Genomic DNA, 13,460 nt, shown 5'->3' on the forward strand with positions numbered 1-13,460 from the left:
TTTATGTAATGGTCTCTATTTCACTCTGCCTTCTACTTCTGTTTTCCTCTTTTTGTGTTACAAAAATCTATGGCTCATCTTATTTTTAATTTACCAATTTATTTTCCTGCTGCCTTGTTTCATCAGTTTTATTGGTTCCCTATTACTTTTTTTTTTTAATTTACATTTAACATTGTAACATAATGAATGATGACAGATAAAAAATAATTGTGCATCTGATCTGTCTTTTCAAGTTCTCTACCATCTTGGGTAGATGAGCATAGAAATTCCATTCTTAAACCAACAGCATTTCCCCCTCTTCCCCCCAACCATTTCTCCCATCCGGCATGACACCCAGACCAACTGGCAGAAAGGTGAACTGAATTCCTATAAGACCAGCACCCAGGCCTGCTCTATGACCCCCCCCCCAAAAAAAAAAAAAAAACCTTGTGAGGCTGTTGCCTGGCCTCCCCATGCTCTTTGATGTTTGGGTTTTAATCTTGGTCACTCGGTGCAGGTTCCCCTGGTCTTCTTGGAAGCCTAGTGCAACTGTTCTGCTGCTTTTAGGGCTGTAACTGCTGCATGTGTATGTTATTCCAGCCTACTTGGGAGCCTGATGCAGTCATGCCACTGATGTATAGGGTTATAATGGCCTTTCTATGCAGGTTATCCCCATCTACTGTTAGGATTCTATCTCTGACTGCTCAATGCAAGTTACCCCAGCTTGATGAAGTTGTATAAACTGCTCTCTGCCCATTGGTTTGTATTTTCCCATCCTTGTTAGCCCTCCAGAGTTTCATATAACTGAGCCATATACCTCACACCCTCCTTCTTTTCTTTTACCTGTTTCTTTGTTTTGTTGATCATGCTTTTCGTTTACTTTTTATTAGCATTTAAACATTTAATCCAAATTAATACAAGTAAAGGATGCACTATGCAGGGTTTTACAGGTTAGTGCTAATTTCTACTGTTTTTTTTACTTATTATTATAAGGCACCGTGGAAAAAGCCAACAAATAAATTAATATAAATAACCATGCTGTGCAACTTTTGGGGACTGCGTAATTGAGAGTTTGCAGAACAGACCTGTAGCGATTTCAATGTTGAATGGTGCATGCAGATATTCATTGATGATATTAACGTTTTTAATACTGGGAGGAAATAGAAAAATATGGCAGTAATTTAAGTTTTTGCTTTGTAGGAGTTCAGTTTAAAAAAAAACAACAAAGTGGTTGACTAAGAAATATAGGGATAGATTTTAAAAGGTTGCGCGCAGGCGTACATGTGCACGCGCTACCCGGCGCGCGCATATGTATATCCGATTTTATAACTTGCACGCGCAGGCGCACGCAAGTTATAAAATCAGGGGTCGGCACGCGCAAGGGGGTGCACAATTGTGCACCTTGCGCGCGCTGAGCCGCACTGCCTTCCCCCGTTCCCTCCCCCTAACCTGACCTTCCCACCCCTTCCCCTAACCTTTCCCCCCCACAGCCCTACCCTAACCCCCCCCCTCAAAAATTTTGTTTTACCTTTTGCGCCTGCCGGCCGACTGCCAGCACACAATCCCTGGCACAGCGACAAATATGGCCGCTGTGATGGGAGCCTGACCCCGGACCACCCCGGACCGCCTTCACCCCGCCCCTTTTTTGCAAGCCCCGGGACTTACACGCATCCCGGGGCTTTACACGCATCGCCGGGCCTTTTTAAAATAGGCCCAGCGCGTGCAAGGCCGGTTACGGGCGTAAATCCTTTGTCTCTGCAGCTTCACATCATGACACCTTGTCTTTGAATTTCTTCTTCTATGGAAGACTTCCTCTTACCATACTTTACTGAAGCCCGTCAAATATTTTAAAGTTTTGATTATGTCCCCCCATCCTGCTTTCCCTTGATGAGTACACTTTGAGCATCTTAAGTCTTTCTTTTCAGGGTTTGCAGAATAATTTTTGTCATCCAGAAAGCTGAATCCAAGATAATGAAAGGGGGTAAAGGTTAATCTGAGAGCATCATAACATGAACTTTCTGATCTCTTTCTGCCAGTGCCCGATAAAGCATTAAAGGTGGAACCTGTACTTCCCCCAGTTCCTCCCGACTCTTTAAACTCGGCAGAAATGGCTAATTTCTTTAATTTTTTTTAAGTTACACCTCCTCCCCAGCAGAAGTAAAGTTACGCGGTGGTGGATCTGGGCGTGCCAGGATGCGTAGGAATTTATGCGCACATCTCTTGGCCACGCCTCAAAAGGCCCATGCCCCACTCGTGCCACGCCCAGACGTCACCGCTTTTTTGAAATCAAGCGAGATGAGCGTGCAGCGGGGGATACGCACGCCTCTGGTTGGCTTTTAAAATCTGCTGAGTGCGCGCGAGCCCAACTTGTGCCCTCATCTCCTGATTTTGGTGCCCACCTGGCTTTTAAAATTCACCTTTAATTGTTCTCATGGGAAAACTGCATTTTATTTTTTTGAGAGAATCTACGTTTTACGAAAAAAAAAAAAAAGATGATTATTGCTTGAAAATGCTTGAAGATAAAGTTTTGGAAATTTGGAATAATTAGTTCAAGGGCTTATATGTCTGCTTTATTTTACAAATTAGAAATGACTGAAAATTGGTTGTTCCTGTTAGTTTCTGTGACAAAAACCCTTTTTTTTTTTTTTTTTTTTAAAGCATTGAAACTGAAGAGCATTTTCAGTGTTAATACTCTTATAAAAACAAATTCCTCATTTCATCTAATGCAAGCTTTTTGTCTTTTATTTTTCTGCTCTCCACCACAGAATTACGGCTTGGAAACAGAAAACTTAAAAACCCTTTCTCACAAGCTAAATGCATCTGCCAAAAACCTGCAGAACTTCATCACAGGAAGAAGAAGAAGTGGTCACTATGACGGCAAAAGTAGCAGGAAATTACCGAATGACTTCCTGACCTCAGTGGTGGATCTGATTGGAGCAGCTAAAAGCCTGTTGGCTTGGTTGGACAGGTAAAGTAACACGTTCAGAGGCAATGTGTTAGCAAGAATGTGAACTCTGTAATGATTTCAGATTCATGAAATCCATCCAAACCATGTTGGATGGCTTCACTACATAGTCTCCACTTCGAAATAATTTGTATATCAGCTTTAAACCTCTTTGTAAAATTAGTTCAAGTGGCTGACAGCGTCTCTTCACTTTCAACTGACAACATGCATGTGCACTGTCAGCCACTTGAACTAACTTTACAAAGCGGTTTAAAACAGATATACAAGTTATTTTGAGGCGGAGACTATGTAGTGAAGACCATCCAATACGGTTTGGATGGATGTCATCAATCTGAAGTCAGTCATTGCTGGTGGGATGCAAACAGCAGATTTTGCAGTGTCTCTCCCCTGATGAAGCCTGGTGCAGGTGAAATCAGGGTACCTTGTAGGGACAGGATCTACTAGAAGATGGGATCTTTGAAAAAAAGACTGCATTTGAACTAATAATTGCCAGATGCAGGAGAAGAAGATGATGTATCTATATTTGTAAACAATTTTTTAAAATTTTTGTTGAGGTGTTTTTGAATTGTGTTTTTGGTATTGTATGTGTGGATGTATGGTGGGGTAACATGTGTGGAATTGGTTTAGTATTTTGGAAACGATGCATGTATGTGTGGATGGTATATTCAAACTGATGGTAAGGTGTTTTATATGTTAAAAGAGGAGGGCTGTAATATTTGCATTTATTGTTTCAAATGATATACTGAAATTTGCAATATTATTTTTGTGAAATATGGTGTATCTTGTATATAATTTATATAGCCTGTGGGTATTGTCTACTTATTTTGATAATAAAATTATTTGAATAATTTATGAATATTATGGGAATGATGTCCTTTGATAGGCAAATTGATTTAATAAATACTTGGGATTCTTCTTGTTTAATGTATTCTTGCCACTGCATTCTGGACTATCTGAAGTCTGCACATTATTCTCTCCAGGAGGCCAATGCAGAGCCCAGATGGGACACAACCAAAGCGTGAACCACCATTCTAAATGTAGTGACTTCTGTTTAATGCAGGCTAAGGTGATGTGACACCGAATAATACACGTTTAGATCCTGCGGCACCTTGAGCGGCCTGTGTCTGGCCAGAAGATGGATTCAAGCCAGACTGCCTGGTCTCTCATGAACTCTTATTAATCACAGGAAAACCAAACAGAAGCAGCTCTGCTTTCCCTAGCAGTCCTTAAACCCCCCCCCCCCCCCCCCCCCCCCCCCCCACCATCCCAAAAGACAGCATTGTGGTTCATGGCTCATCAGTAATGCCCTTCCCTGGACTTCTTCTCTTCCCTCGGGCTCTTTCTTCCCTCCTGGCCTAGCTAAGGTATTCCCTTTCCCTAGGGAATCGCCCCCATGACCGGGAGTCTGTGCTGCTATAGGCCTATTTATTTATCTATTTGAAAAATGTATATTGCCCCGACGTTGGAGGCTTCAGATACTGTGCTGGCTGAACCCTCAGCACTGATTGTGTCTTTAGTCTTGGAACCTGATAGAAATTGGCTCCTGAGGCTATTTTTTAGGCATTGGATCGAGTCCTTTTTACAGTTTAGGTAAGAGTATTCCCTGATGCCGCTAGGCAGATTCAGAAAAAGCGCAGACAGTTTCTGTTGATGAGAACGAGAGTTCAGCAGTTAGGTGCAATGTTTTCCCTCAACTTCCCATGCAAATGCTATATTAAATGTAGAGATGCTTAATATATTTTTTGAACCTAGTCAGTTGGCCAGTTTCATCAATAGTAGATCAGTTTAATTAGAAATCTTTCTGTTTTCTGTTACTGTATCCACTTGGTAATTTCACTGAGTACTGTTCTGAATGTTATAGCACTTAGGAAATGCCGCAGGCCATAAATTTCTTTGTTAATTTATTCTTTGCGTTGTGGTATTGTATCCCCCCAGTATTAGAGGGCTTGGAAAGATATGAATCGTTATTTCTTCCTTTTCTTTATGTTTCTCATGATATTGTATCTTTTGATTCTATGTTTATTGCATCAAGATTACGACTTGAACTGTAATTAAAACTTATAAATAAAAAGTTTAAAAAAAGATTAATATTCCACTGATCCACAAACCTCAGTGGATTACAGAAAACATGGAGTAGCTTAGATATCTGGAGTAGGTGCTTTAAGGTGTTCTGGGATTTCTCCTATATACCCCTTCGCAAATTCACATGTGCAGTATTGCATTGGCCAATACTGTGTTTCTTGCAATTGACCTAAAGAAAAAAAAGATCTTAACCATATCACCAGGCTTTTACCAGCCCCTGTGGTGTGCTGAACTTCAAAGTAGCCAACCACTGTATTTTCTGTCCCTTTGTGCATCTTGGTAATTGGAGCATGAGATCTTCGGCATCTAGTGATTCATTTTATCTTTTTTAGCTTAGTATTTACACTGCTGAGCATGTTTTCTAATTACAGAAACATAGAAGCTGTTGGTAGGCAAGAACCAATTGATCCACCCAGCCTACCAGTGTCTGCCTCTATGTATTATCACAGGTCTTTGCTCAATCTGTGATCTTCTCCCCAACCCAGCCTGAAGTCCCTGTGTGTGTGTGTGTCCCACTCATGCTTACATTCTGCCACTGTCTTGGCTCCTCCCATCTCTGCTGGAAATCTGGTCCACATGTCCATCACCTTCTCAGTGTGAAAGGTTGTGTCAAGGATTGGATGAACACTGCCTCACCATGGTGCCTGTGGCCTTTTCTTGGAAGAATACTGCAGAGTTCGGCCATTGCCTTCTGCAGCCCACAGCATCTGGTCTTCCCTGGTGGTTGTCCAGTCAGGCCTCACCCTGCTTACTTTCCAAAATCTGACAAATTCAGGCTCCTCCAGGGCAGTGATGCCAGGGAAAAAGCATGATTGTTATATTTCAGACAATAATCCTGGTAAGGTTTTTGAAAAAATATAACTTTACCTGTTTCTTAAGCTCGCCTTTGAATTTTATTTCTAGCGCTGTTCACTTTTTACTCATAGTTCCCAAGCTGTCATCATGAGATATTTGGGACAAGTCCTGACTCTATAATTCCCAGCCCAGTTCATTCTTCTGGAAGGTAAGGACTGAACAACATTGGGATATCTAAGAGAAGACCAGGATTCGGCCCAAATCCCACAAGATTTGGAATTAAGCTACGAATGATATAGGAACCTGAACCTGGTTGTCTGTTTGTCATCCCTTTGCAGTTCTGTCTTTATTTTCCTGCAGAATGCATTGAGGTGGAAGTTATAAAAAGTCAGGGCTGGACTAATATTTCATGATGATCTGGAGGCAGATTGTTTATTGCTTATCTTTTTGCACACCCTCTGTTTTTAGACTCCTTCTCTGAGTGCACTCATCATCTGTTTGTACTCTGTCATACTTTCATTTATGTGTACAATGCCTATACCAGAGGATCAGGACAGCAGTGCACCGACTTCGACTTATTTTGCATCCAGGTGGTGAGAGTGGCTAAGCCGATAATGTCATGAACACTTGCAGTGTACTGAAGGTTCCAAAAACTGCTGAGTTAGAGTTGATGGGGATCCACAGTTGCAAATTTCCTGATTTTTGTGCATTTTTTGCTGTAAATGTTACCTTGCTAATTTAGAGCATATTGAATTGTGCTTTATCGTGCTGTGTATTTCACCTTAAGATTGTTGCAAATTGGAAGACTCACTACCTACATTTGGATTGGTTTCATGCTGCAATCCATTCCATTTGTATGTACGTCTGAGTTCATGTGCCTTCTGGCTTAATGTGATGTTTTCAGGGTGGATAACCAGGGGAAGTGTGAGTTGATTCATTGGCGTGGATACGGTTTGAGCCGTGGACACACAATCTCTTTGGATCTGGTGAACCGTGTGGGCAGAGTCAAACTGGGAAAAGTGATGGCTTATAAATGGAAGGAAATATAGTACTCAGGGCAAAAAAGTGACACATCAGAGGACAAAAAAAATGTACCCGTCAAGGATAATTTAGGTGTAATTTCACTTCATCTGAGACAAAGCAACTTGTGTTTATATTATAATCAGTGCTTCTGGTTTTCTGCAGCAGATTCTTCAAGATTCTGTGGCAATTCTGTGGCACATTTGCATAGTTTGCAAAAAAATTAATTTTACAATTTTTAAAAATACAGTCATTTTCTGACATTTCTGTGCCTAGTTCATTTATTTGGTTCTTTATTAGAGAAAAAGGGATCTTAGTGACTGGGTCTGGGGAAGAAGGAAGAGAAAGGATCTGGGACTATGAAGAGACAGAAGGGATCTCAGGCAGGAGCGGTAGAGGAATAAAGGATGGAGGAGGATAAAGGCACAGAGGTAGGAGAGGATGAGGAATCATGGAGGATGAGTGATGTGACATATGGTTTGTTAGCAAGTGTCATTAATAAATCTCTGGCGGAAGGTTGGGCTCAAGAAAAATTAATTTGGGCTGCAGTGCGGCCTGTGCAAAAGGACCTGGCATTCTCAGCTAATATTTTCTCAAATTATCAGCCTATATTGAATTTATACACATTAAGTAGGTTGTTAGAAAACTGTTTCCTTGATCATCTTGAGGATTTCTTAGCTGAACACAAACTGCCTGATGCATTTCAGTTCAGATTTAGAAAGTCTCATAGTACTGAGACACTCTAGGTCTTCTTGCTTGATGTCTTTCGGCATCGCATAGACAAGGGAGCCTCCACAATTCTTCTGCAGTTTGACATTTCAGCAGCTTTTAACCCTATATGTCATAAAATAATGATTGATCGTCTTTGAGCTTTTGATATCAGAGCTTTACCTTTGAAATAGTTTATGTCATTTCTGTTTATGAGGACACAACAGGTATGAGTAGGGGATAAATGTTCATCATGGAGAAAATTAGACTCTGGGATACTGCAAGGGTAAGCTATAGCCTCAAATCTCTTTAATATCTATATTCAACTATTAGCTAAAATCTTAACTGCCCTGGGGGTTTCATATCTCAGTTCATTATCCCTTGTTCCCAGGATGGTATATTACCTGTGCATCAGCTTAGGAAATGTTTGGAAGCTATCAGCTCCTGGATGACAGAAAATAAGTAAGTTCTAAATTTAAAAAAGAGTGTTCTTTGGATTTCTGTGTCCATTCCACTGGATAACTTGTTAGATATTACAATCAGCACATTTTAAATCTATTAAATATAAGGGGTAAGTATATAGTCAATTTCAGATTAATTTTAACAAATTAAAAAGCAAACATTTTCTCTTTATTTTTTCAACAACTCGATCATTAGTTTCAGAAATACAAATTACAAAGACATTAAATACAAAGCCAATGTTATCAAAAATCATATAACAACTTCACATGAAAACTATTCAAAAAATATATTAACAATATTCTTATAAAAGAATTTTGCAAAAATGAAATCATACACAGCCCTACAAATCAACATACACTTATATCCATTCACACACAATCATCCATAAAAACACATATTGCTAAACAAAAAAAAATTAAAATCCAAAAATATTGGAACTATTCACACAAAAATCTCTCCAAATAGAGCTACCAATCCACAAAAATCCCGACAGGGGCCCGAGTTTTGCCTTGAAAACGAGGGCTGCTTCAGGGGAGCTAAAATAAAACAAACAAATCAACAGCTCAACCAAACCAATAAAAAAAAAAAAGTCATATCCCGTAAACTAAGCATGTAGCTACTCACCAGTTTGAAAAAAGGTGCCGCTGTTAACATTAAGCACAGTGAATAATGAAAAAACCTTCTAGCTAACTTTCATTGGCATCCACCACTGGTAATTAGGGGATGCTATTGATGGCAAAAAGAGTTAAAAATAAAACAAAACCAATTGTTACAACAAGGTATTGATTGAACACTGATAGAATAAATATCACAAAACATTTTCAAAGTATAAACTGCGGGAGGTTTAAATTCAAAATACCTGATTTTTTTCCTTGAAAGAACGCTACTGATCGGAGCCAACTCTGCCCGAAAGTACTCTACTAATCAGCACCAAAATGGTGAAGTCTTACAAGTCACCAGCAGCTTCAAGAAACAAAGAAGAACACACCGCTATATATACTACGTATCAGAAATCCTCAAATTTAGAAAAACTTAGTTATTTAAATAAAAAAATCAAAGCAAACTTACCATTTCATTATATGGGAATTCTTAACAAGCATACCACACACTGCACCAGAAACAGAGTGCAAAAGCCAATCAACACGCGTTCTGACTTCTCCTGCCTTTATAAATGCTCCCCAGACTGTAAATGTACCAGTCAGAAGACAGCTGCTCAAAGAGTAATCCAATCACAAGGAGTCTTGTCAGCAAGCACTGCCAGACATATCAAAATCACAGAACGTAATTATTACGCTTAAAAAATATCTCAACAAATTAACTTCTAACCTACAGAATATCTTACATTCACTTTACTCAACTCAAAATCTGCTGTCAGTCCAATAATCAAACCACATCCAAAAATTCAATAATATACAAACACAAGTCACCCTTCCATATTAAAGAGAGGGAAACACCAATACCCATCTTGTTTCTGAACTACAACTTGAGTGGGGAAACAAAATACTACAGAGAATCATCATATTTTTTATTATAAAACATAGAAAGATATTTCACTCTATTTTCTGATTAAGCCCATCTGGGAATACTAAATGCAAATGATAGATCCATTTCTGTTCAATTCTAGTAAAACATTTACATAAATCCCCACCACGAGAAAGAGAATGGTCTGAGATTTGGTGCCCTAGCTCGATCCAGTGTTGTTCTGAAGACTCCTCAGCACCTGCATGTTTCAAATTGCTACGATGTTCAGTAATTCTGGTTTTTAAGCAACTGCTAGTTTTGCCTACATATAATAGGCCACAGGGACAAATAATAAAATATCAAAAAATGTTGATTGGCAGGTAGTAGATAACCATAAATGAAAATTCCATAAAGTTTTAGGATGCTGGAACCTCTCCAAAGTTAAAGACAATTCACATACACTACACCCACCACGAGACAATATCCCTGATGGGTCTCAATACTCACATCAATGGAATCTGACAAAAGAGAGGAAACCAGTTCATCTCTCAAGTTCTTACCCCCGCTTATAGGCAAAGATAGGGGACTCCCTAAAGACCTCAAGTTCTTTCAACTTTGGCCAGTGAGTTCTGATAATGTTGACTACCTTCTGTGTAATTGGAGTATACTGTAAAACACATACGACCTCTCAATAGGGGTGAGGGGTCTCTTATGTAATAACCCCTGACGAACCCAAAAACTTGCCCTTTTATACGCCTTCTTAATGACACTACATGGGTATCCTTTCGCTATAAAGGAAGCAAGCATCACCTCTGCTTGTATCTTAAATTCTTAAATTCTTCAAGGGATGAACAAACTCGGCAAAGCCAGAGAAACTGATTCATTGGTGCTAGTTCTGCCTGGGGAAGCCATAGTTAGAGAGAGAGAGAGAGAGAGAGAGAGATGAAGAAACACAGGACCGTTTTTGATTCAGAAGATCTGGAGGAGGAAGATGGAACTGGATCTGAATAGTTTGTAATGCATCTGATCTGGATGAATTGTTTTTTTTCTGCTTCATTTTCTGGACTGTTAATCTGCTTGCTTTTAGATTGGAATTTATTTTTTGGAATTTTAGAAATGAATTCTTTTCTCGGCTGGATGAGGACCTGTTTTTGTTTTTCTCCCCTTGAGCTCCATAGCATTTTGCTAGTCCCCAGAGGAAAGAACCCTGGTTCTGCAGCTGCAAAGGGCTATTCACCACCCCTGCAGTCGCTGAAGGTGGCCTCGGTGAAAGGGGGGGGGGGGGGGTGCGTTTACATCCGTATTAAAGCTGTGGCTAGGTTGTGTTTTTTTCAAATTGAAAGCGATTTGATTTGACCCGTAAAGCATTATTTATTGCTTCTGAAGATTTCAGAACAGTAACACAAGCCTTAGTGCTCATGAAGCTAGTTTGCTGTAAAGCACTATATGCAGGGCTACCTAAAATCTGTTCCATGTTCTTCCGTTAGTTCACAATGCAGTGGTAAGGTTTATCACCAAGACTGAAGAAAGTACATTGTGCTGCCAATATAGCAGGGGGTTCAGTTTCAAATTCTGACCATCATTCGTACAGGGGGAATCCATCCTGTATCAGTAAGTTATTGGCCTGGCAAACCTCAGTGCAGACGTTGCAATCTCCAGAGCAGAACCAGCTTGCTTTTCCTCTGCTACGAAATTATCGATTGCATGAGATGTAAAAATAGAGATTTTTTTTTTCTCGCTTATGGGACCTGACATGTGGAATGCTTTATCCAGAACATTAAGGGGGGAGAAACTGATTATTTGGATTTTAAGAAGCAAATGAAGACTAAAAGGTGACTTTTCAAAACGTTGCGCACATTACAATTAACATATGTGCGTGTAAATGGCATCTACTTGCCCGGTCTGTATTTTATATGCATGAATTTTCAGTTTTGCACGCAAATCTACACGCGCAGAAAAAGTGCAGACTAGGGGGCGTTCAGGGGCAGGGCCAACAGTTATACACATAAATTACCATTTTAAAAGACACTTTCAAATGCACATTTACCAACTTACACGGATACTTTGCACCTGCTAATTATCTTGCATAAATGATATTAAACGTGTTTATTGTGTAGTACAGACTGAGTGGGAGGTCTGGGGGAAGTTCAGGCTGAAGAACCAGGAAGGTCCCGATGACCTGGAGGAGGATTGGGTGAACTGGTGGACTAATTGGTAATCTGGTTGACTTCATTTATGCGCGCACGTTTTAAAATTGGCTGACTTAAACTCGTAAATCGAGACTCACACGAGTAAGTCTTTCTTCACTTTCCCATGTGAAATATACACGCATATATTAAAATAAGTAGGAAAAAGATGCGCATTCAGTACATATACATGGTTTCACTGCATTGCATTTATTATCGCATAAGCCTACGTAAGCACAGGTTATAAAATACTTGTGTAGATCTGCTCACGGCCATTTCTGTGCATATATTTTTTAAATAAGTTGGAAAACTATACACATTCAATACATTAATATACAAGGTTTAAATGCATTGCATGTATTAATGAGTAAGCCTACATATGCAGAGGAAGAGGACATGTTCTGACATACTGCCACTCTCCTCCTGTCACGCGATCAACATGCGGTGGCAGTGGCAGAGGTTGAAAGCGCCGCCATGGGTCGGCAGCCTATAACCTTCCCCACCTGACCTGACCCAGCTGGACCCAGCTCCCTGGTCTCATGTGGTGATTCCACAGCGAGCAGCAAATTCCGCGGGAAGGGGCAGAATCATGGGAGATCAGGAGCCCCTGATTATAATCAGTGCACAGAATGGTGCTCTTTAATGTATATACAGTGTATGGGAATTTTCAAAAGGACTGACGTGCTTAAAACTGTAAGTGCACTTTAAGCAGGTAAATGGTCTTTTGATAGTATGTCACATTTACATACTTAGCTCCTTTGAAAATTCACCTCCAATATTTTCATGAAAAAAAAAGTACCAAACAGGAAAAGTAATTTATCAGGTGAGCGGTGTTATCTCTTTCACCATCTCTCTCCAGCTACACAGTCAGTCTGGGTCAAAAGTTTAAGAGAAGAACGCAGGAACTTGCTGCGTGTGGTCACATTAATGTCTTGTCTTTTCCTTGTGAGGCGTGGGACAGAAACCCTGCACCCAAGACATCCTCTGCTCATTTATATGATGGGGGTAGCCAGCCAAAGGAATCTGCTCTCTTCCATCCTTTGTTCATGATGCTTACGGCTTCCCTCATCATCTTATTTATTTATTTTGTGGTTCTAGCTGCTGTGCCCTGCCGTTAATAAACATGATGGTAAATTAATTATTCACAATCCTCTGCTTCTGAACTAAGAAGAGGATGCAAACTGTGTGACTGCAGTGCGCACATTAAAGCCTGCATTGTTATTGATTCTGCCTTATTGCTTTGCTGCCGGCGTGAGGGTGCAGGAAGACAGATTGACCGCCAGTTGATTTGTTAGCTGAACTTCAGTGAATCCGTACTCACTCTTCTAGCTTTTTTTCAGTGAAGTGTCACGGAATTGGCTGAATTGTACGCACCTGCACTATTTTCAGGGCAGTAAAAACATGTCTGTAGCATGGAAGAAAAATACTTACCTAGCGATCAAACCTGGTGGCCACTTGTGTCCGGTCAGTACGTCTGACTGGACACTATACAGCACAGCTGAAAATCTGGCTATCTGGTCCAGAACCAGGCAGCTGGAAACCCTACACGGAGCAGCGGTTACTACTTTTAACAGAAGGCATGGGGTAATCTACATTGAGCGGCAGTTACCTTTAATAGAAGGCATGGAGGTAATCTGCATGGAGCGGCAGTTAATACCTTTAACAGAAGGCATGGGGTAATGTGTATGGAGTGGCAGTTACTACCTTTTAACAGAAGGCATGGAGGTAATCTGCATGGAGCGGCAGTTACTACCTTTAACAGAAGGCATGGGGGTAATCTGCATGGAGTGGCAGTTACTACC

General features: G+C 40.4%; 1 protein-coding gene across 4 annotated transcripts in view; it reads left to right on the forward strand.

The window, feature by feature from the left end:
* The window catches only part of CNKSR2 (connector enhancer of kinase suppressor of Ras 2), a 469,908-nt gene that overhangs the window by 118,541 nt on the left and 337,907 nt on the right, over positions 1-13,460 (forward strand). For all 4 annotated transcript variants that reach the window (XM_029603391.1, XM_029603393.1, XM_029603392.1 and 1 more), the window contains exon 3: positions 2,745-2,947. In XM_029603391.1, the coding sequence (XP_029459251.1) occupies positions 2,745-2,947 (203 nt within the window). The remainder of the gene's footprint in view (positions 1-2,744; positions 2,948-13,460) is intronic.

This window comes from Rhinatrema bivittatum, chromosome 5 (genome assembly GCF_901001135.1).
Source record: "Rhinatrema bivittatum chromosome 5, aRhiBiv1.1, whole genome shotgun sequence".
Taxonomy (NCBI): domain Eukaryota; kingdom Metazoa; phylum Chordata; class Amphibia; order Gymnophiona; family Rhinatrematidae; genus Rhinatrema; species Rhinatrema bivittatum.